Source organism: Xyrauchen texanus, chromosome 25, assembly GCF_025860055.1.
Source record: "Xyrauchen texanus isolate HMW12.3.18 chromosome 25, RBS_HiC_50CHRs, whole genome shotgun sequence".
NCBI classification, from domain to species: Eukaryota; Metazoa; Chordata; class Actinopteri; order Cypriniformes; family Catostomidae; genus Xyrauchen; species Xyrauchen texanus.
The window spans coordinates 7,192,637-7,216,935 of NC_068300.1; the positions used below are offsets into that span (position 1 = coordinate 7,192,637).

Below are 24,299 nucleotides of genomic sequence, written 5' to 3' on the forward strand. Positions count from 1 at the left end.
AGGCTCAATCGTTACTTAATACACTGATCATGATTTATCGTCTCCTTAGAGATAACCAACTCTCATTTCCGCTTTCCGTAGGTGGTGAAGGTTGCCGGTAGCAACATCTCCCACAAGCTGCGTCTATCCAGTGTGAAGCCAACGGACGAGGGCACGTATGAATGCCGCGTCATCGATTTCAGCGACAGTAAACTGCGCCACCATCGCGTGCGGGCATACCTACAGGTGGAGCATGGCGAGGGGAACGCGGCTCCTCCGCCCCAGCAGGGGGCAACATCACAAGAGGAACTTCTGCCGTCCGAGCACCACAAGCACCAGCCGGTGCAGCACGGGCACCACAAACCCGGCCGAGAGCTCAGGAAGAGGTCCGCTGATGATAGTTCCACTGACTGCATAGAGAGCTGTGCACTTTAAGTTCCTCCGTTTAACCCTCAGTTCCTCCCGCCAAGAGCCCTACACCTTAAAGAAATAGTTCACACAATAATTACAACTCCGCTGTCGTTTACTCACCCTCATGCTGTTCCAAACCAGTATGGCTTTATTCCGTGGAACACAAAAGGAGATATTTTGAAGAATGTTCACACTGCTCTTTTCCAAAGATATCGTATGGCTTCAGAAGACTTGGAATATAGCACACAAGTCGTATAGACAACTTTTGTAATATTTTAATAGTTCTTTTATAGTGCTTTTTTGTCCTTTATGGAGCTCAAAACAGCCTCCATGGCAAAATAAAAAATTCCGGTAACTGAAAAATGGAATTTGGAAGCATAAACGTTACTACATTTATTAAAAAAATAAACCTTTATCTTCTTTTAAGAATGTTGAGATATTTCTACTTGGAAAAAAAGACAAAAATACTCAATAAGAAAATTCATTCTTACAGTATACTTTCAAAATATTTGTCAAAATAATATAATTTTGTGTTCCACAGAAGAAAGAAAGTTGAATATGTTTGGAACTACATGAGAGTGAATAAATTATTACAGAATTTTCTCTTTTGGGTGAACTTTTCCTTTAAAACAAGATGTATATTTCTGTATAAAAATAGCAGTAGATGTGTGTTTAGAACAGCGAGTGCATGTCACAAATGTTTCTAATAATATTTGCTAAAGAGCAAACAACCAAATCGGACCGTTGAATTAAACTCTTTGGTCATTCCTACAATCGGATTCATGTTTTTGATACGGTGTTCCTGTAGACAGACGAGTGACTCTCACAGAGAAATGTCCGGATTATATTTCACTCCCAAATTATCAGGAAAAAGTAAAAACATAATATAAAATTAAATCTATATATTTTTAAATCAAAATAATAAAAGATACAAATAATTTGTGAAAATGATATAATACGTCAAGTTATTTTTTTTTTATTATTCAATAAAATAATATGAAATAAAAATAATCTCACAATGCAAAAAAATCTGAACGGTCCTTAAAATAATAATCTTCATTTTATTTATGTAAAAATAAAAAACTTTTTTGGTGAAATATGACCTGGACGTTTCTTGACGGTTTTGTGAGAACCCTCCAGAGAGGACAAAAGTGAATTCTTCGGGTCTAAACAATCATTTACATGCTGTAATTACTCTCATTGTTTACATATAATGTTAAAGGCACCAGTCTGAGGGTTTTATTCGGACTGGTATCATTTAGTGGTGCGTTCACATACAACGCGACGAAAATGTACAGCTCGCATTGCTCGTGCGAGTTTGACCGCTGGATTATAAATGTGTGTTTTAAGTGTTGAGTAACGCGAACCCGCGAGTATTCCCCCTGCTCTTCCGGAAAAGGACAGGAGGAGGGGCTTCTACGACTAGGTTCATAGAGAGAGAGTTGCGACAACGGAAGTTCAAAATGCGTGATCGTCACGTGATTCACGTAGACTTCAGATAGTTCCAGGAAGTGCTTTGGCGGGCATTTCATACTGTTAGAGTAGAGTGACAGAACTGCGATTTCTGGTAATTAGTAGTCAATAAATGCATTTATTTTATATATTTCTGTAACACACCGACATATGTATGTAGCATGAGTATGTTGTTACAGCGATGTTGTTTTTTAAAGATCAAATCAGCTAATATTTGAGGATTAGTGTTCAGCTACCGTTATTTGCCTCAACTTATTTCAGGCTAGGGTTTCTGTTGCCTTTTTATGTTACCTCATGTTCATTGTTTTCACTAATCTCATGGTAACTAATGTCATATTTATGACTTTTCAGATAGTACAGAGACAGGCTGGTGACAGGTGATGTCCAGCTCACGCCGCACAATGGGTCAATGAACTTTAACTATTAGCAGCAGTTACGTAAATGTAAAATTTAGTGAAATGAAGCTTATTGTTTACAATTCTTACAATTCTATATATAGTAATATAATTATTTATGTATTATAAATATTATATATCTAATGTATAATTCTTACAATACTTATTCATATACACAATATATTCAGCTTTAAAACAACTTAAGCATACTCGTATATAAACTGCTGTTCAAAAGTAATGAGGCTGAAAATTCAGCTTTTACAATTAATAGGGTGTTCGTTACTAACTTTATCCAGCTCCAGTCCTTGCCTAATCTGTTAGTTATCCGATAACATCCCTTATCTCCTAATTTAATGAGTAATACTCAACTATAAGGTTTTAATTTACAAGTTATTTTTATTTAGATGTACTGATAATATACAGAATAAGATAATATTATTCTTTAAACGTCTCACCTTTTAAAGGTGCGTCGCAAACGGTTTGTTCTGATGCATCTCTACAGTGTTTGCTGCTACTTCCGGGAACTATTGAGAGGCTCCACGAGCCGCCATTGCTGTAAAAAAATGTTCCATTGGAGTCAATGGAGTTGTCGCAACTCTCTCTCTATATGGCTCTGGTTCATAGTAAAGTATGACCAATCGCTGGAATCAAGTATACGCGCATATTTTCAGAACTTACCAGGAAGTCCAACTTCCTCATCACTTTCCTCCGAGCGACGTCTTTATTCGTCCGGTCTCTGTACATGTATGACGTTGTGTCACACACCGCTACAACAATGTTTTCATCCGTTTCTCCAGATTTCTTCTGCTACTGCATCAATATGTCAGTGACATCCGGACAATCTCAATGCTGATAGGCTTTCGCGACAACGCGTCATGCGGATTTCTCGCATGAGTTGAAAAATGTAAACTCGCACAAATGCGCGAATGAAGCGATTTTGCATGTTCGAGTCGCGCCATTCGCTTCATTGAATTCGCTTCTATTCGCATCTTTGCATTGACTTTTTATGTAATCGCGCCGCGTGAAACGCTCGCTTCTCGTTGTATGTGAACGCACCATAAGTGATTTCCTTGGTGCCAAAATGTTCCATTAGGCTTTCGTCTCATCAGTGGAGGGATGGTGCGCACAATATTACAATGTTTTGTGATTTTATGCAGCTTTAAAACAATCACAGTATGTTTAATGGTATTAATAACAGCTTTGTTTCTGGTTTATTTGATTTTTATGGTTTGATTCAATAGTTTTGGTTTTTGGAAGTAATAGCTGTGTACAGATTGTGTATATTACAGTAGTCCTGCAGGAGACTGGTTTCACCTTCAATGTATGCCTTTATCAAATAAATAAAAACATTGATCATATATCTTAATTGCCATGCTCTTTTGAAATAAAGATGGACGTTCTAGTCATCACAACCATTTAACATTCAGTATGCTGTTTACATATCAGGGACTACATCACTTTTATCATGAAACTTCATTCGTTTGCTGAAAGGTGCTGTAAGCCATTTTGGAACTGCCGCCAGACTAACCGTTGAGATAGCCACGCCCCCTTTTGCCAAAACCGCGTACTTCAAAGACACGAACACACGAGTCAGTTGGCTGTGTCTTGCTTCGAAGGCTGCACACTAGGTAGGATGCGTCCTTTCAAGGGAACTCCTTTAAACAAGCCTCGTTTAAACGAGACGGCCTTCGAAGGACGAGCGGAAACGTAACGTAACATGGTTGCTATGACAGCACGCCACTCTTTAACAAGCGCGAGCGCATTGTGTGAGAAGGGAACAAAGTCCCTCTAGAAGGGAATTATAATGATGTTGAGAGAAAAGTAAATCGATTTTACAGGTGTACTTTTTGTATAATAATTTCTTTTAATTATATATTACTATAATTATACATATAATATACACTACACACGTATACTGAGGTATTTCAACTTGGGAATTAACATTACATGCATTTGAACATCATATTTACGGGCAAATTTACTTTATTCAGACATTTTCTTTGAAGCAAAGAATTGTGGGTTGCGAGTGCTCACGAAGGATACGCCTGTGAAAGAAGGTCGCATTCGAAGTGTCCTACTTGCTTTTCTGAAACGAAGACAGCCTCGATGGCGTATGCGGCAGACAAATGCGACCTCCGTAGGACGCAGCCGTTGTGTTGGAGCAGGAGGCGGATGATGGTCCCCCTGGGCAATCTGCCATCTGACCCTGAAGGCCTGTGTATACTTTGTTTGTCTGCGTTCCAGATCGGATCGCGGATCAACGTATACTTGTTTGACCGCGAGCGAATGCGAACATGTTCTAGATGATAGGCACAGACGAGGACTGTGTATGTGTCGAGAAAATCTGGGCCGCACGCAGACTAAATTTGCGTCCCGCGTAATGAGCGATCTGTAACGCGAACAACCGAGGTCTACTTTTTGCGGGAGCAGGACACCATACACTTATAAGAGCATATATGGGCTGTCCTGTAAACGTGCATACTCGCTATGTTTCCATCCAAGTTGCGAATTTAATTTATGCGAAAATACAATATCGTAAAAACAATATGCGAGTAAAGCCTCGTTTCCATCCCGTGTGTTCAATAGAACAAAATCGTCACTTCTGAAGAAATTGTAGCTACTGTGACGCTTTTATTATAACTTTAGTTTGTGCGTTTTTTATAGAATAAAAGATGTATCCACCTCAAGCGAGCGCATACGTTTTTTTTTAAGCGCATTTTCAAAATTTGATTCGCTTCTTGGTGTTCCCGTCCAGCAGTTTTTATGCGATATCCCAAAATGCGCATAAAAATACCGGAATGGAAATCCAGCTAATGATTGACAGGCAGAAAGTCTTCTGATTGGCTAAACAAACGATCTAATCGCGGCCCAGCGGCATCTTTTACCCTGCTGTTAACTGAGCTTTGGGCTGTTAAAGAGAATGCAAAAAATGCAAACTTGTCTCTTGTTCCCTAAAGCACCAAAATTGATAGATTCATGGCAACACTATCTACTTATATATGAATTATATTACTGAAAAAACCCTTCAAGGTGGCGTTTTTGCCTTGTGTTCTAACAAATGGCTTCTCCACCTTCCCGACCTCTAAAATCACCTTCATTCTTCATTATTGCTTCTCTCCGGTTTGCTTTGTTATCCTAAATGGGAGTGAGTCCCTCAAACAATGCTCATGTCAAGCGGTTTGACTCCTTAATGATGCTAGCATACTTATCAGAAGCGACCAAGAGGGAACTGCATTAGCCTCGTGAGCTGCGTGGCCGCCATTGCCACTCGGGCCCGGTGAATAATAACGCCTCTGTACAGCGTTGACAGCAGGATAAATGGCGAAGTATAGTGTCGAAAACACCCCGGCGTGCTAACACAAAGCATATGAGGCAGCTTTAATTCAACTCTCTTGGGGTCGACACATTTATTACACTGTCAGAGAGGAACCCGCGGACCACACGGGACTGAACAGCAGCTCGGAACCAACAGGTCAGGGCAGCGTTTCACAAAAGCATTGCAAACTAAAGTTGATCATAGAGATCATTGGCGCCAATTGTTTCTACGATCTACTTAGGCTTACGATGCTTTTGGGGAATGCTGCCCAGAAGTGTATATCAAGGCCGCAAACCTCCCGGGCTGCAACTGTGGAAGTCATAATTGTGATGTGATTGGTGAGGGGGTTTGGGGGGTCTGAGCCCTATGCTTTAACCTCAGACTAATCTTTTTACATTTAAGTAGCTCTATACAGGGCTGCCCTGTGCAGTGGCGGAGCTAGGGGGTGGCCAGGGGTGGTCACAATGGACCGAAGCCTGGCCACCCTACTTGCAATTGCTGTTTTAGTCATTTTTTTGGCACAGTTTAGTTCTTTAGAGGTGAAATAATTTCTGCACACCAAGGTCGCCGCACCTCTCCGTCCCGGGTGACATTGTAAAGAGTAAAATGAGGACAGTTTCCTTTTCAAGCCCAATTTAGACTAATGTGTGCATGAACCTTTGTACAGGACGTCCGTTTTGTACAGGAATGTGTGTGTGTGTGTGTGTGTGTGTGTGTGTGTTGCACTCCCAGAGAGATAAAATAATTAAATAATAAAGTGTGTGTGAGAGAATTTGGGATGTGAATATAAGAAAAAATCTCATTCATAGATCATGTCTACATAATCGACATAATATCATGTGTAAAAATAATTATTAAGCGTATTTTGATTGTTTTAACAAAGTCCCAGAGTTTGGTTCCTGTACTAAAAACTATGCGGTATTTAAAAATGACTACACCTCTCCCGGGTCAAAAATGACCCGAATGCAAAAGGAGGGTTAAAGTAATTGAATAATCCTGAATGTAATCCATAGTTTTCCCACTTTTAATTACAGGGTTGAGGAGTAACGGAAGACATGTAACGCTGTTACGTGTTTAAAATACAAAATATTAGTAACTTTATTTCACTACGGTTACAATTTAAATGATTTGTAATCAGATTACAGTTACTTTCTTTCAATGCCATTGAAGAACTTTCCCTCGGGAGCTTAATAGAGAGAATCCACATGCCAGCAGAAAAAGATGTCTACAATGAAAATGTAGCTTTATACCAAACTAAAACACTATTTCTAGCTAGGGTTCGACCGAATATCGGCCTGGCCAATAATTGGATCCAATATTCATAATTTTTCTAATTATAAGAATCATTATTTTGTCTGATCTGATTGCCGATAAATTCAAAATCTCATTTCATTTTCTGGCTCAATTTCCAATTTGTGCAACATTTCTATTGACTGTTGTCATGACAACAGACCCCACAGTGCAAAAAGTGTCAACTTTAAAACATATAAAACTGGATTATTTTAGAGAAAGCATTAAAAATAAGCACTTTATAGCTCTGACAAATAACTTTTTTCCCAACATGCAGATGGTCGGTTCAAATATACATGAAAGTTCAAGGGAAAGTGTGTATTTTAGGTGTTTTTTTTAAAGATCAACATTCAACTTTTGTCTAGAAAGTCTGAAACAAGTAAAATAATAATATACTGTATATGTTATTTAGCTATACAAGATTATAAAATGACGTTTAAAATAGTTAGGCGAAGAATGTGTCAATTACTAACATAACTGTAAATATTTCTTTAAAAAAATGTAAACAAAGCTGGCCAGAATATGTACACCTACATCAATATAAACAAATATAAATATATGTAAAACAAAATAAAATTACCTCTTAAATTGTAGAACTTTGAAGACATTTTGCAGATTAATTGCTCATATTTTATGCGAGTTTGTTGCATCTTTATATCTTTAATTCCTTCCCCAGATTATTCTTGAGAAAAAGTGAAATTTTACAAGCTTTTACAAGTGCTGTTTTTGCTACACTTTAAACAAAGTAAGCCTCAAATAGACACAAAATAATATTTTTCATGACTTATTTTCTGCATTTTTATCAGAGCATTATTCAACAAGCTGCACTTCAGCTCCCTGTGTTATGAATAAATTATACAAATGACTATGCACTGCTCATAGCATTACTGTTTGCAGATTTTATATACACTGCCGTTATTTTATTTGTTGTAACTTGCAGTTATTTGTCATTTTGTGATTATTCAAAGACAGTGGCGGCCTGTGCATTTTAAGTCTGGGCCTTCAGTGTGATTCATGCCATTAAGAAAACATAGTTTCACAATGAAGACAATAATGTGGCAGTCAACTAATAATACCAATTGACATTTTAAAAACACGTCCACGCATGGAGCACAAGGTGGCTGCCTGTATCGCTTATTAGTTCCTTATGATACTCGCGCAACAATAGGCCGGCCCAAATTACCCAGCGGCCCACCGGGAAACCGCCCAGTGCTCCCAACGGCCAGTCCACCCCTCAGCAGCAATATAGCTGGATACCGGCATCTTTCGCTAAAATACACTGCAGAAAATGAAGCGGATACAAGCTTCATGTGTCAGATCTCCGACAGTTCAGCTAAGCAAGGTTTGTGACAGGACAATGTATTGTGGTTCCAGAGAGCCTTCAGATGGATGAGAAATGTGAGCGCAGCGTAGTTCTAGCGGGAAGACTAACAGCTGTACATCATCCCACCATTAGCTAGGTAACTCCCAGCCAATCACATGTAAGCCAATGCTTTATAAGTCTGCTCACAATCTATCACATTGCTGTTTCAGTGTGCTAACACGGCAACCTCCACCACCCCACCACCACCTGTTGAGTCCCGTCCTGCACAGGGGTAGGCTCCTCGCCCCTGCCTCCTATCTCCGGCAGGATATGACGGTTCCGGGTACAACTTCTTCAGACCGCCAGACGGGGCTTACGCCAAAGAGTGACATTACATTTCTGTTTTATATTAATCAAATAAATGTCATCCTCTGAAGTCTGCGTAGTCTTCCTGATCTCTGGCATGGATGGCAACCAAAACTTTGAAATGATGAATTCTCTGCTTCTGTAGAAAAACATTTCTATTGTTTGATAGTCAGCCCATTTATACTTCACTATAGCTATAACAGTATTTTTACACTATTAGATATTTTTATGTTTGATTTTGGTTGATTTGCATTTTAAGGACAATATGAAAGTGGTTGATTATGACTTTCACAAACATTTTCTCTCAGTGGTCATCTTTCCTATGTACAGTAAATAAGCAGTAGAAGATCCCACAGTCCACTACTTTGTTTGTCTTTGGGCCACAATGTCCTCATACTTGCACAGCACTGAAATAACTCATATTTACATGATATTCATGCTGTTTAGCCAGAGGGGAACTGACGGTTTCTCACAAAGTTATTGTTCTCCATTAACCAACATCTTATGGAGTAAACGTGTGTGCCGTTTACCCGGAGAAGTGATGGCACCAGGATGCACTGTGGGAAGACAACAAGCCGGTGGAGGGAGTGTGTCCGACCATTCATGTGGACATCTATTTGACATATGTCACCTACCTAAACATAGTTGCAGACCAGGTACACCCCTTCATGGCAATAGTATTCTCTGATTTGAGGAACATGATGAGGAGTTCAAGGTGTTGCCCTAGCTTCCAAATTCCCCAGATCTCAATCCAATTGAGCATCTGTGGGATGTGCTGGACCAACAAGTCCGATCCATGGTGGCTCCACCTCGCAACTTACAGGACTTGAAGGATCTGCTGCTAACGTCTTGGTGCCAGATACCACAGGACACCTTCAGGAGTCTTGTCGAGTCCGTGCCTCGGTGAGACGGCAGTATTTTGCCTCACTGTACGGGCAGATTTCTTGTACTTTATTCACTTGTTTATTGTCAAAAACAATTACTATGCTTGGTATTCCAACTACCTCACGATATATCCCTTAAGATACAACCAACAAACTTGGTACAGCCCTTCAGACTGTTCTGACTTAGTGTCCCGTCTCTTTTCTAACTAATCAGACTTTCAGTTCTCCTCCATCTGACCTTCAAAGTGGCCAAAAATACTGTAGCCTTGCATAGACGCATATATCTCTCTGGCCTTTTCTGTCGGACCTGCAAAACCTTCAAAATTCAAGCATTTAAAATGATTTACAACTTTTATACAATGCTTTGTCAAGCCAGTGTTGCATGTATTTGTCTAGTTACAATTGCCACTGATCGATAAGCCTACAAGAACATTCACTGTATCACACAAGCATTTCTGTACATAAAACAGTCTTCACGAAATCTGATTACAAGTCCTTCTGTTGTAGTGCAGGTTTGAAGTGTCATAACCTAATCACTCATGTATTTACCCCTCTTATTTTAAAATCACCAGAGCCCTATATGCTCTCAAGCGGGGAATTAAACTGCTGCAGTAATTTCAGGACATTGTCTGTGAATTCATTTCTTGGCTTGTCCGATCCGCTCAGTGTCACGGGCAGTAGAAGCGGATGAGGCGGTTCGTACACGACGGGACAGAAGAGTTCGTTCAGAGTGAACCAGCACGCATCCGCATCCAGCTTCATCAGGTGCCGGAAAACACTACAGACAAACATGGAAATTAAAACCAGGATAATCATATTGTTTATTGATACAGTCCAATTACAAGAAAAAACCTATAAATGTATGAATCGAAAGATAAGAGAGTCACTTGGAACAGGTTGGACACACCTGAGACACGCCTCCTGCAGTTTAATTGGCTGACGGCAGCTCAGGTAAGGAAGACAAGCATCAAAAATTCGATCCAGATCGGCCTCCGCTGAAAACAGACATTCAGAATTCAACTTATATACACATTAATATAGATAAACTGGCTTCTCCATGTATTTGGCCATTTAAAGGGACAGTTCACCTATAAATCATTTACTCACCCTCATGCCAACCCAGATGTTAATAACTTGTTACTAACACAAATGAAGATTTTTAGAAGAATATCTCCACTCTGTAGGTCCATACAATGCAAAAGTGAATTTTGACCAGAACTTTGAAGCTTCAAAAAGCACATAAAGGCAGCATAAAAGTTAACTGAGTGGTTAAAATGACTATTCCGGGTTCAGCACAAGTTAAGCTCAATCGACAGCACTTGTGGCATAATATTGATTACCACAAAAATTTATTTTCTTTAAGAAAATAATAATGGAGTGGTGGTGGCGTAGTGGCTAAAGCACAGGGCTGTTAATCAGAGGGTCCCTGGTTCGAACCCCACTGCCACCACCATTGTGCCCTTGAGCAAGGCACTTAACTCCAGGTTGTTCTGGGGGGATTGTCCCTGTAATAAGTGCACTGTAAGTCGCTTTGGATAAAAGCGTCTGCCAAATGCATAAATGTAAATGTAAATGTAAGAAAAGCAAAAACCGGGTTACAGTAAGGCACTTACAATGGAAGTGAATGTAGGCATGTTTTTGAAAGTTAAAATACTCTTTCAAAAAATATAGCAACTGGACAAACAATATGCTTGTAAACATGATTTTAGTGTGATAATATTGCTTACTAACCTTTTCTGTGTAAAGTTATATCCAATTTTACAACATCGTTGCCATGAAAATGTAATGTCAACAAACTCTAAAACCCTAATAATGACGATTTAAACAACTTTCCACCAAAAAAGCAGAAGTTGTAGCAGCAGAATTAATGTAGGTGCTTTAATAAAATTTTAAGCTTCACATTTCTGCCTTTTAAACCCTCCAATAATTAGCCCCATTCACTTCCATTGTAGAAAAGGAGTTTCTCACCCACGTCTATCATATCACTTCTGAAGACATGGATTAAACCACTGGAGTCTTCTTGATTTCTTTGCTGCTTTTATGTGCTTCAAATGTTGGTACCCATTAACTTTTATTGTTTGGACCAACAGAGCTGAAATATTCTTCTAAAAATCTTAATTTGTGTTGTGCAGATAAAGTCATACACATCTGGGATGGGCGAGTAAATGAGAGATTTTTCAATACAGTAATAATGCATGAATGCCATTGCATTCAAATAATCAAAGCAAGTGTCGCCTGCGCAGAGTAACAGATTTTGCAATGACTTTTAATCGACTGATGTCAAGGTGATTTTTAGTGGATGTTTTAATTCAGTTCCCCTAAAAAAATAAATAAATAAATAAATAAAACGAAACAATTTAATACTCTATTTCACAAACAATGTACAGCTGCGTCATAATGAGCACAGATCACAGTTCTAATATATTCTAATAGTCTCCATGGCAGCATTATCCTAATTAATTAATTAAGCAGCATGATGTAGAGGCTCATTACAAAGGTAAATGCAGAGGGACTGTGAGGCGAGGGACAGATGCAGAGAGAGAGAGAGAGATATGGGATGGATAGAGAATAACAAAGAGGAAAGAGAGAGAGAGAGAGACAGGTAGGGAGAGAGACAACACTACGCTACTGGGAAATATACAGCATGACCTTTGTCTCTCCCTATCTCTCAGGTGTCTCTTATAACCATGGTAACTCAATCAGTATTCAGTTTTCCTTCAGCTTTTAACCATCTTCACTTTGAAACAAACCAAATGCTCGTTTGCTTTTCATGGTGGGGATTTTCAGTTGACTTGCTAATGCTACTTACCTCTAAACCTTTCTACATTTTTACAGTTTCAGTAAGATATCATAAAGTATATTTATTTTCCTTGTGGGTACAGTTGACTACCTCCACCCCAATTTAGCATGTTTACATGCATGTTCTTACACCGTTTGTGCTTAGAACTTGTGTGGAAAATAAAAAGAAATCAGCCAAAAACTGTGGACCTCCACAGGTCTGGATCATCCTTGGGAGCAATTTCCAAACACCTGAATGAGCCACGTTCATCTGTTCAAACAATAGTACACAAGTCATAAACACCATGGGACCATGCAGCCATCATAACACTCGGGAAGGAGGCGCATTCTGTCACCTAGAGATGAACGTAGTTTAGTGCGAAAAGTGCAAATCAATCCCAGAGCTACAGCAAAGGACCTTGTGAAGATGCTGGAGGAAACAGGTTGACGAGTATCTATATCCACAGTATAACGGGTCCTATATCATCATAACCTGAAAGGCTGCTCAGCAAGGAAGAAGCCGCTGCTACAGAACCACCATAAAAAGCCAGACTACAGTTTGCACATGGGGACAAAGATTGTATCTTTTTGGAGAAATGTCCTCTGGTCTAATGAAACAAAAATCAAACCTTTTGCCTATAATGACCAAAATTATGTTTAGGGTGAGGCTTGCAAGCCGAAGAACACCATCCCAACCATGAAGCATGGGGGCGGCAGCATCATGTTGTGGGGGTGCTTTGCTGCAGGAAGGACTGGTGCACTTCACAGAATAGATGGCATCATGAGGAAGGAAAATTATGTGGATATATTGAAGCAACATCTCAAGACATCAGCCAGGAAGTTAAAGCTTGGTCACAAATGGGTCTTCCAAATGGACAACGACCCCCAAGCACACCTCCAAAGTTCTGGCAAAATGGCTTAAAGACAACAAGGTCAAGTTATTAGAGTGGCCATCACAAAACCCTGACCTTAATCCGATGAAAAAAGCTTAAGTGAGCAAAGAGGCCTTCAAACCTGACTCAGTTACACCAGTTCTGTCTGGAGGAATGGGCCAAAACTCCAGCAACTTATTGTGAGAAGCTTGTGGAAGAATACCCAGAAATATTTGACCCAAGTTAAACTAGTTTAAAGGCAAATGCTACCAAATACTAACAAAGTGTATGTAAACTTCTGACCCACTGGGAATGTGATGAAAGTAATAAAAGCTGAAATATATAATTCTCTCGACTATTATTCTGACATTTCACATTCTTAAAATAAAGTCATGATCTGAACTGACCTAAGACAGGGAATATTTTCTATGATTAAATGTCAGGAATTGTGAAGAACTGAGTTTAAATGTGTTTGGATAATGTGTGTGTAAACTTCTGACTTCAACTGTAATCTGTAATTCAGAAGTCCCATCCACAGGAACACATCTTCATGATGTCAGACTGATGTTTGCTTCAGACTCATGCGAGTCTGCCATCTGGTGGTGAGATCTAACAACTGCTCAGACAACATGAAATCAAAACGGACCCCATTTACTTTCTTAATGTCGCTCTATTGTGCATGTACATCAAAGTGTAACAACTTAAAATGTAACCGCTTGAATGATTAAGGCTGTCATTTCAACACATTAATTCAGTGCGATTATTGTATAAACAATAGTGGGTTATCCCTTAAATGCACGAGTGTTTCACCAAACATTAATTACTGGGGTCTTTATAGACATTTATATCCATCACAAATGTTGTTGTTGTTGTTGTCGTCATATATCAACGAGATGATGCAACAAATATAGAAAAGGATTTATTACTTCCACACGGAGATTTGATGAGATGCAACTGATTTTCAAACACATATTGAGCTTCACATAACACAAAAGCCAAACACAACTTCATTAATTTCATTAGCACACCCAAAAGACAATAGTCAAATCATGCTGTTTATGTGTTACACTTGCTATAGTTTACTTCCACGTTGTTTCTTCATCAAATAGCAAATGTCAATCAAGTCAATCGCTGACACATCAGCGCCACCTTGAGTGAGAAATGGCATGAATAATGTGTACTGAACGTGTACACGCATAATGCAATACTGATTCTTCCTAACAACGGAGCAATTAAAGCTTCAAGTGCCTCCATGTGTTGCGGATCTCGGTCAGCAGGGGGCAGTGCGTGCAGGGGTCTCAAGACATGTTTTTAAAGTCACAAACTACATTTAACTTGACACAAAATCAGAAAAATGCAGCGCTTATGGCTAGAGATGCTGAAAACCAGACGCTGTAATGGTGTGTTCACATACACCGCAAAGAACATTTTCACCTCGTGCAAGTTTGACCGCTGGATTATAAATGTGCGTTTAAACTCGCGTTATTTCATCGATTTCTTCTGCTACTACGTCAGTGACATTCAGACAATCTCAATGCCGATAGGCTTTCGCGACAACGCGTCGTGCAGATTTTTTGCTCACGTTGAAACATTTCAACTCACGCGAATGAAGCGATTTCTCGTGTTCGATTCGCGCCATTTGCGCCACCCGGCACGAATCCGCATCTATTCGCATCTTTGCATCGGCTTCTGCCAAATGCATAAATGTAAAACCAGCGAAAAATTATTATTATTATGCATTAATATTTTTTATTTATTTATTTCACTGTATTTATTATTTTATATTGAATTCTCTTTAACTGGGGGCCTTTTTAAGCACATATTACCATATTAACATTACTGTAAAAACAACGATTTAAACAACTTTACAGGTTTAAAGGGTAACTAATCACCTGCTCAGAGTCTGACTCCACCCACTAGAAATATTTGAAAATGCAGGAAAAGTGGGCAGACCCCAGCGGGGATAGAGGGAACGAACCGAGTGCGGGGCTGAGCGGGGGCACCTGAGACTCGTAGTGACGGATTAATTGACAGCTGCTGTCAGACTCTATGTTATTATTATTCCTCACACGTTCGCAAGACAACGACATGTACATGAATCTGGCGTGGTGAGCTGGAACCTGCTTACGTCAGCTGTCACCGCTTACGTCACGAAGTACCGCAACAGCCAATAGGAAAATTCAACTGCAGTAGCCACCGTTCAACCTGAAGAGGGCAGCACTCAGACGTTTTTACACCATATATTGTAGAATTAAAACACTTTATACACAAATGTCAAAAAAATTACTTGAATCAATGACCAGTGCTAATAAAGCCCCATGCTTACAGATCATTAACTAAAAAAAGTTGGTTTAGGGTTTAGTTACCCTTTAATGATACACAAGAATGAATTTAAGTACTTTTATAAAATGAAGAGTCACATTTCTGCTTTTTTAAAGAAAAGGAGGAGTCAAAATAATTGTTTGTGTTTAATTATGCTACAAATGCGGTCGATTGAGCCCGGAATATTCCTTTAATTGTGATTATTGCGATTAATCAACATATAATGTAATTCAATCAAGTAAAACTTATAATCGATTGACAGCTTTATAAATAATTTTAACCATTTAAATATCCTACTTTTTACAATCTAATGTGATCCTGATGAATAAAATCAAGTTGCATCCTACGTAATTTTATCACTAAATATTCATTTTCACTCCGAAATAAGGCACGGTAGAGAACTTAAATGCATTTCATGTCCTTAAAGCTTATTAATGAAATTACTGAACGCAATTATTTTACAGGACATACAGAAATCAGTTAAACTTTATATAAATGATATCGATCATACAGAACGTCCGAACAACATTTAAAATCTCCCATTGACTTTCATTCTGTTTGAGTAATCAATGATCAAAAGCTCTCAGTAGGTATTCATAAAGATGCAGTAGTTTTGCGACACTGATGTTGAGACTTACCCAAATCCAGTTTAACACCCAGAGGCCCGAGACCCTGCAGCACTGCGAGCTGGAGTTTGTAGGCCAGTGTGTGTGTGTAGACGGCCCCCGAACGAGCACTGATCTCTGACTGTTTGATCAAAGAGGAGGTGATACGCGGCAGGACCTCTTTAGACACCCGTTTCCTGAGGAAATCGCCACACGACTCGCCCAGAACACACAACACCTGCACACACACAGAGAGAGAGAGAGAGATTGAAACAGAGAGAGAGAGAGATTGAAACAGAGAGAGAGAGAGAGAGAGATTGAAACAGAGAGAGAGAGAGAGAGATTGAAACAGAGAGAGAGAGAGAGAGAGAGATTGAAACAGAGAGAGAGAGAGAGAGAGAGAGATTGAAACAGAGAGAGAGAGAGATTGAAACAGAGAGAGAGTTAGAAAATTCCATGACTTTTCCAAAACATTCAGTGTAACTTGTTTTTACATGGCATTTCCAGGCCTTGAAAACACAGTTTCAAAATTCCATGACTTTTCCAGGATTTCCAAGACCGTACAAACCCTGTCTTCATATTGAAAATTCCTTTTTATATACTAGAAATATGACTCCACATGCCGAAGTGTCCTTGGGCAAGACACTGAACCCCATGTTGCTCCCAATGGCAGGCTAGCGCCTTACATAGCAGCTCTACCATCATTGGTGTATGAATGTGTGAATGGGTGAATGAGTCACAGTGTAAAGCACTTTGAATACCGCTAAGGTTAAAGAGTCGCTATATAAGTGCAGACCATTTACATCACTAATTCCCACACACAGTCTACTCACTCAGAGAGGAATATTAATTGAGAGAAATCAATTTTCACATCACAAACACACACAATCATCTGACCTTGAAAGCTCGTGGTACAGCGAGAGGATCATCGTTGGTGAGACGGTGGAGGAGAGCAGGCCAGCACCGGTGCACCATGGGAAGAAGCTCGTTCTCTCTCGCACATAAAACACACACACACAACTCCAAGATGTCCAACACCTGCAAACGGCACACGAGGAATTCAATTACAACACGTCTGTGCTAGATATTCCATGTTACAATAAAGAAAACAGGTTTTTGGTGATGCCAAAATCATAATCAGTGGACAGATGCAAAGTGAATTCTGTAACCTTGAGTCGTGTTCTAAGGTTGGAATCGGACAGCAGGTGGATGCATCGCTCCATGACGTCTTTTGCAATTTGTATATGAAGTGGAAGTTCCTCTTTCACATCAGGGCCGTCCATGTCCTCCTCAGAAGTGGATGCTGATGGAGGGATGTCTGTGGACAGGAGAGTATATTATCTCGTAATGCTAGTCTCTCGACTGCCCTCTGAATTCATATTGCACAATAATGCCAAATATCTTGCAAAATAACAAGTTCGGTGCAAACTTTCATGAAAAACTGCCGTGCCATTATATGTATAAGCAACTCCTTTTTGTACCACAGTCTGTTATTTCGATTTGTGTCAGTTCTAGATCTACCAGCTTCTAAATTTCACATCAAATGTTCTAGCTGGGCCTCTCTAAGTGGGCAGTTCTTGGCCAGAATAAGCAACAATAGCCACGTTTCCACTGTCGGGCCAAATGAGGGTGCGCTTCCAGGGCTTTCTCAGGGCCAATGGCCTTTGGCTCACCGATTACTCTTGGGCCAAACAAGGCCAACTGGGGATTGAGGCGGGGTCAATGTCAAAGGCGGAGTTTTGCCGAAATTGCCAGGTTGTGTCCCCAGCACACAACAGTGTTCTGGAAAAATTTTCTGGAAAAATGTACAATTGCAGGCACAGATCAAATCGGTTAAAACTCGCAATGGACAAAGCGGTATCCAAATAAAGAGCTTTCCCTGGTTCGAGATCACGAATGGTGTGATGGGACATCATCCTGCTGTTAGTGGAGAGACCCTTCGGGACACCATGGCCGTTACAGTCGGCGAGTTGTCAACGATAACTTATCTTGCTAGCTAGATAGCTAGCTAATGTTTACATATGATACAAACTCGATATTCTAGATAACATGATACCTCAGCGTGATCTTCCCTCTTGCTTGTGAAATGGGCGGGGTGTGTGATGTTGGCACCAGGGCGGCATATTAAGGGTGGGTTTTAGGGTGACACTGCAAGGCTATTGGCCCGATGGTGGGAACGCAGGTCGATTTTGGTCTTGCGGCTCGAGGTCCGAGGCTATTGGACCTGCCAGTTGATAGCCCTGCACTGGCCCGATAGTGGAAAAGCGGTTAATGTGGGCTAGACTCTAACACGGATAACTGTTGAATGTGTCTTATAAGCCACAAACCTACAGTGTAACAGTGGGAAGGCAAGAATAATGGATTGTTCTGGGAATTAAGACTCTGTGTGGTGTTGGTTTAACGATCAGAAATCTGAAGCCACAGCATGTTGAGGACTGAAGCCAAAAACCAAGCTTCTGTGATCATAATGCTCTATTACCTCTAGTAAGACACTTGTCTGCACAATCTGCTAAATAGGTCTGAAGTTTTTATATGAACTTACGGTAAAACCATTAATTTACGGTGACTACGACTATCATCTACTGTGCAAGTATTCAAATGCAAACTATGAAGCACAACTAGATTTTTAGATTTTCTCCAGAAAATCTGAGGGGTTATCTATGATATTCTGGTCTCCAGATATGGCTCAAGTCCCTTCTTCAGTGTAAGTCTATTGGATATTTTTTTTACAGTTTTATCATCAGCGAAGCTAAAACTGCATGTCCGATTGCTTAGAAGAGTAAAACACACACCTCACCTCAATGTCCATAGCACAAACGGCACTTAACAAGCACCACTAATAATTGTGACAAAGCAAATGAAGAATTAAATAATAAATTAACATTTATAACCTAGACCATCAGGATCTTCCTCCTCGATTCCAATGCCTTCTGCAAGCTCCTTTTGTTTTTTATAGTCAAGAAGAAACTGCCTCAGGCTCAAACAGTCTTTCCTCTGGGTCTCTTTGTTGGGCGGCATCTGGTGTCCAATATTGGCGGGAAACCATCTCACTGTAGTAAAACAGACATGTACGGCTTTAGGCTCAAAATAACAGATGAAGAATCCTTTAGCATCTAATATTAAAACAGTCATTAACCTTAAACATATTCAAATGTATCTTTATATATTCTGTTGGGGTGACTATCTTGTGATATGCAGCACAATTAAGGGTAAAAATGGCAATTACAATCAGATAAACGTCTGGGAGATGTACGTGTGCATCAAGGCCTATTTAAAAGAAAATTGACATATATGCACATTATATCAGTATAAAGGCTTGGGTATACTTTTTTCTGCAAGCTGTTCCATCTAACACAAGTGCTCTACCTATCAAAGTATGTATGCTCTTTTGACAGCGAGTCAAACGCAGACTGACCGCGTGCCTATAAAAACAGTCCACACGTACTCTGCTGATGACGAAATTAGCATCACGCGGAAAATCGAAGTATGCTTTGGCTTTAAGTTCCAAGTAGTTCATTTATAGCAATACTGCATGATGTTAAAAACAGTCAGTTATTGCTTACCAAGTGCCTTCATGAGTGAATGCAACACAGTGCAGAACTGTGGCGTTCTCTGCTCATAGCTAAGATCAAGTGCCGTTAACACGTCCTGCACCACATCAGCCACTAGGGGCAGCAGACTTGCATCTGAATGAGTGAACATGACTGCAAGAACTCTCGTAGCGTGAGGGTGAATGCTGGGTCTGGCTAAGTTTAGAGAAACATCATTAAGAAGGTAGTCAGAGTTCTGGATGACCAGTTCCTTGGGCGAACTGTAATCGCAAGCCTTACAGAGGTCGCAAATGGCGCTGTAGGCCGACTGGCTGACAAGAAGCGACTCATCCCCGGCCTTCTCCAGCACAGGGTAAAGTGATGTCATTAGAAGCAAACGGAAGTCTGTGCCCAAAGCAAGGGCGAAACCTCCAATGCCCTCTAACTGGATACAGATTTGCCAGATGTTGCCGTTCAGTTGGTGGAGAGTTGGTGTTTTGGATGTTGGAAGTATCTGCAAAGAGTTTCTTTCTGGATGGGGCAATAAGGAGGCTGTAGACTCCAAGTTTGCTTGAGTCTCATTGTCCACTGCCTCGGAAACTGTAGGGAGATGCCAGTTACCCAAACTGATGTATTCCTCAATGATGGAAACGATGGAAGATCTCAAGTCCTCTTTACTTGTTCTAGAAGGTGTGGACTGACTAACTCCTATGTAGTCCATTCTGGAATTGTCGGTCTCCAGACCAATGCCTGCAGCACCAACAATGACCTCGTTGAGAGCCAAAGCAGCTTGCTTCTTGTAAACAGAGGACTCCTTGTACAATTCCATGAAGCAGTCAACAAGAAGATAGAGGTTCCCGTAGTATCCCAACGTCCGGCAGATCTTACAGAGTGCCGAGAATATCTTGTCATCTGTGAAGAAGAGGAAGTATTTCTTCTGTGGTTGCATTTGGTGCATGTCAGGTCCTAGGTTTGTTAAAGGAATAAGAGTTCTCTCCTCGATGATCTTTACATCTGTTACATCCAGCTCCAATACTTGCATCAGTGCTTTGGAGATGCGCTCCAAATGTACTGCTGAAGTTAGTACAGAGTCCACTTTGGGCCCAAGAATCTTGAGGTACCCCAGGAACACATTAAGAAGGAAGAGCTTGCGTTGATCATCTGTAGTTCTCATGAGACGAGGTAAGGATGACGCCAAGCTGTGGAGGTTTTCAGACAGAATGTCAGTAAAGTCCTGCCCACCGGTGGCTTGGCTTTTCTGCGCCACCTCATTCAAAACTGTGTTACACCTGTTTTTAACGTTGGGCTCGTCATCGTTGATGGCACCTACCAATGCTTCCAGTAGAGGGCCGATACATTCACCTACAGACTGGCTGCACTGAGAGAGAAGGAGATGGGACATATTCACTAACTCAAGCCTCACTTTCCAGTGTGGGTGCGCAGAAGTACAGGAAATAATATTTTGTAGGACCATTGAGAGACGCTTGGATGTGTCCTTGCACCAAGACGGAGTCCTCTTCACAATGAGTTTCTCAACCCTCCCCATCTCAACGGCTGCTGTGTCCTTTGCTTCCGTTATCTGAAGCTGCTCGTCGGCCATTACTAGACCTACAGCTCTATACCAAACCCTCATGGCCTTTACAGTAACCACATGCCCCTGTCTGACATCTCCACTGATCACGAGGCTCAAGGCACGAGAGATGCCAGGCAGAAATGTGGCTAAGGCACAACCAAGCAGATACCTCTCTTCCTGTCCTGGCTCAATGTGTTCTTGCGAGCAATCGCACTGTAGAAACAGAGACAGGAGACATTTCAGTGCAGCTGTCTGGACTCCTCTGGCTTTTTCCTGCTCTGTGAGTGCAAGCAGTAATGACACGGCCGCTCCAAGTCCAGGCAACATGCTCGGGTCATAGAGCTTAAAAACAATGTCACCATATGCAGAGTGCAGGAGGGTGTCCAGGCACTTCAGGACGGCCAGTTTGAGTTCCTCTGAAGTCACGCCAGGCTTTCCCGGGTCTTTAGGGGAACAAAGACAAAGGCACAGCTCAGAGAAAAGATCTTGCAGAGACTGCCAACTCTGAACGCAAGTGTTCTCCAGGACATAAGTCATGGTTTCCATGACCGCCTGGACAAGACCCTCGCGCTTGGAGCCAGGGGTTTTGAGGACAAATCTGAGAGGAAAGAGGACATAGTCCTGGAGCTGTTGGAGAGCTCCATAGCTAACACTGCGGAGGTGGCCGCTGACAGTCTTTACATTAGCGGCTGTAGGTTCTTTGGTCAGGAGCACACAGGATGGACGGAGATATGCAAATGCAATCTTGGGATCATCAATCTGATGTTCAGCCATTCTTCATGCAGGGAGTTATGAGATCTGTGAAGCAGATTATAATAGTTGTAAGACACGATGATGGAGAAAGAGAGAGGAAAAATAGGCTAATATGAAACACAATTATGAGAATGTATGACAAAGAGAGAGGAGTAATTTGCACATTTTCATAGTTATTCAGTGGAAACAACTAAACATGCAGAAAACATCAGAAAGAATAGCCAACAATATTAATATTTATTATTACCTTTATCAAGTAAATAAAGTATTAAATTAGCAGTAGTTTTCTGAAGAGATATTTTGTTCATCTCGCTCTAGCAAATTAATATCTCACATTTTCTTACAAGCACACACTCCCTAATATTATATCCTACTTTTCAATGTTTTTGCTGATACTTTTTGTTAGCATTTTAGGAACCTTATAATAACTGAAAAGGGGCTTGACAATTATAAAGTTGTCTTTTAACATGTTTAATGTCTTATAATAAATTACATTAAACATGTAATTTTCTGTTGTTTACATCACTTTTTATATATAATGCACATTGAGCATATTTTAAACCTTAAATAGATAGTCTTATTTTTGTTTAATTTAATATGGTAAAATGTTAATAATTATACAAGAACTAGAATAATAGTTTAAATTAGTATAGCATGTCACAGCTGTCACTCTCATATCAACTGCTCATACACTATGCTATAAAATGTACTGGATCAGTATAGTATAGAAATCTATAGTACGTCTATGAATGTGTGCACATTTGCATATATGTAAACCTTAACCTTTGCGTGACAATAAAAATAAAAAAAGTTACTAAGAGATCCTCAGAGGACAAAAATGTCTGTGTCAAAAAAACTGCCATAAATATATGATATATTAATATTATTTTACACTTTCACTGACTTCCCTTTTTTTTAACCAACATCAGTCGATAACTACCAAATATTCACTCATTTTCAGAATTTTAACCCTTTAAATGCCAGCTTCTTTACATAATGTATAGCAACCAGCATTGTGGATGACCCCACACACCCCTCACACAAACTCTTCACCCTCCTGCCGTCTGGCAAGAGGTACCGAAGCATTCGGGCCCTCACGGCCAGACTGTGTAACAGCTTCTTCCCCCAAGCCATCAGACTCCTCAATACTCAGAGACTGGTTTGACACACACACACACGTGTCCTGAGTTGCACTTTAATTACTGTCACTTTATAACTGTCTGCTACCTCAATAACTGCTATGTGCATAGAACATTATCTCATAGTATGTTATGTTTACGTTTTTAGAAACTGTCATCTTTTTGCACTACTGTGTACTGGTCGGCGCTGCACTGTCTCTCACTGTGCCTATTGTCCTGTTCGTTTTTAGTCATTTATTGTACTGTCCTGTACTTTTTGCACACGTTTGCACGTGTACTTTACATAGGTATGTTATTTAGTCTGTGTAATCTCATGTGGTCCTGTGTTTGTCCTATGTTGTTTTTATGTAGCACCATGGTCCTGGAGGAACGTTGTCTCGTTTCACTGTGTACTGTACTAACTGTATATGGTCAAAACGACAATAAAAACCACTTGACTTGACTAATGTCTCTGTTGCTTTTCTCACACTCACTCACACACACACACACACACACACACACACACACACACACACACACACACACACACATTTAGCTGCATCATTTATTAATTATGGCCTGCAGTGCTCTATAATACAGAAAATAGGGGAAAAGCTTGTATTTGCTCCATAGGCTAAACATGAGAAAAGTGGGAAATATTTAAAATGCAAGTTTTGAAGCCAGTGCTCTAGAATGAAAGCATAATATCATAGAATTCATGATATTATGTTTCAATGGCCCTGGGATCAAATATTGCAGTTTTAATGGGGGCATTAATTTTGTCCTGAAGGTTCTGAGTGTGACTATTTTGTGTCCACGGTGTGTTATAAATGTATTATAGGAACTGAGGTTGAAATATCAAAATTGCCCAAAAATTACACACCTTTGGCCAAATATATCCCGTTGGCATTAACAACAACAAGTCAAAATGATCGAAAATAACTACAATTAAAAAGACAAAAAAACCGAAGCACGCACAAGGGTTAAACGAGTATTTTTGTTGTGTATTTTTATATGGTAACATCTCATTTTAATTCAAGTGAAGGTCAAACGTAGCCAGTTGAACATTCACTTGCAGTACGTCCCATTAAATGCTCTTACTTACTTGTAATAATTCAGTCCGGAGAAGTCATAATCTGCAGCATTTATGCAGACTCAAGCACATAATCACGCCACTACACTTCTGTGTAATGTTATGTCATATAATTCCTCATTGCTGGTCATCAAACAGAAACTGAGCTCCTAAAAAAAGACTTTCCGTCAGAAATTACTTGCGAAGTATTATTAAGTGACAGTGTCGCATGAGATGGACACAGCCAGCATGTTTCTTG

General features: G+C 40.2%; 2 protein-coding genes across 2 annotated transcripts in view; one reads left to right on the top strand and one right to left on the bottom strand.

Annotated features, from left to right (window-relative positions):
* The window catches only part of LOC127618498 (V-set and transmembrane domain-containing protein 2-like protein), a 65,902-nt gene extending 62,296 nt beyond the window's left edge, over positions 1–3,606 (top strand). The window contains exon 4 of the mRNA XM_052090988.1: positions 82–3,606. Coding sequence (XP_051946948.1) covers positions 82–414 — 333 coding nt within the window. The 3' untranslated portion in view covers positions 415–3,606. The remainder of the gene's footprint in view (positions 1–81) is intronic.
* A 3,875-nt stretch (positions 3,607–7,481) lies between these two features.
* On the bottom strand, positions 7,482–24,299 carry tti1 (TELO2 interacting protein 1). Its single transcript, XM_052090985.1, has 8 exons — positions 24,074–24,299; positions 19,558–21,895; positions 18,886–19,044; positions 17,164–17,312; positions 16,892–17,032; positions 16,028–16,232; positions 10,325–10,412; positions 7,482–10,195 (listed from the first exon to the last, which is right to left on the bottom strand). The coding sequence occupies exons 2-8, from the start codon at positions 21,869–21,871 to the stop codon at positions 9,994–9,996; spliced, it is 3,258 nt and encodes a 1,085-aa protein (XP_051946945.1). The 5' UTR covers positions 21,872–21,895; positions 24,074–24,299; the 3' UTR covers positions 7,482–9,993.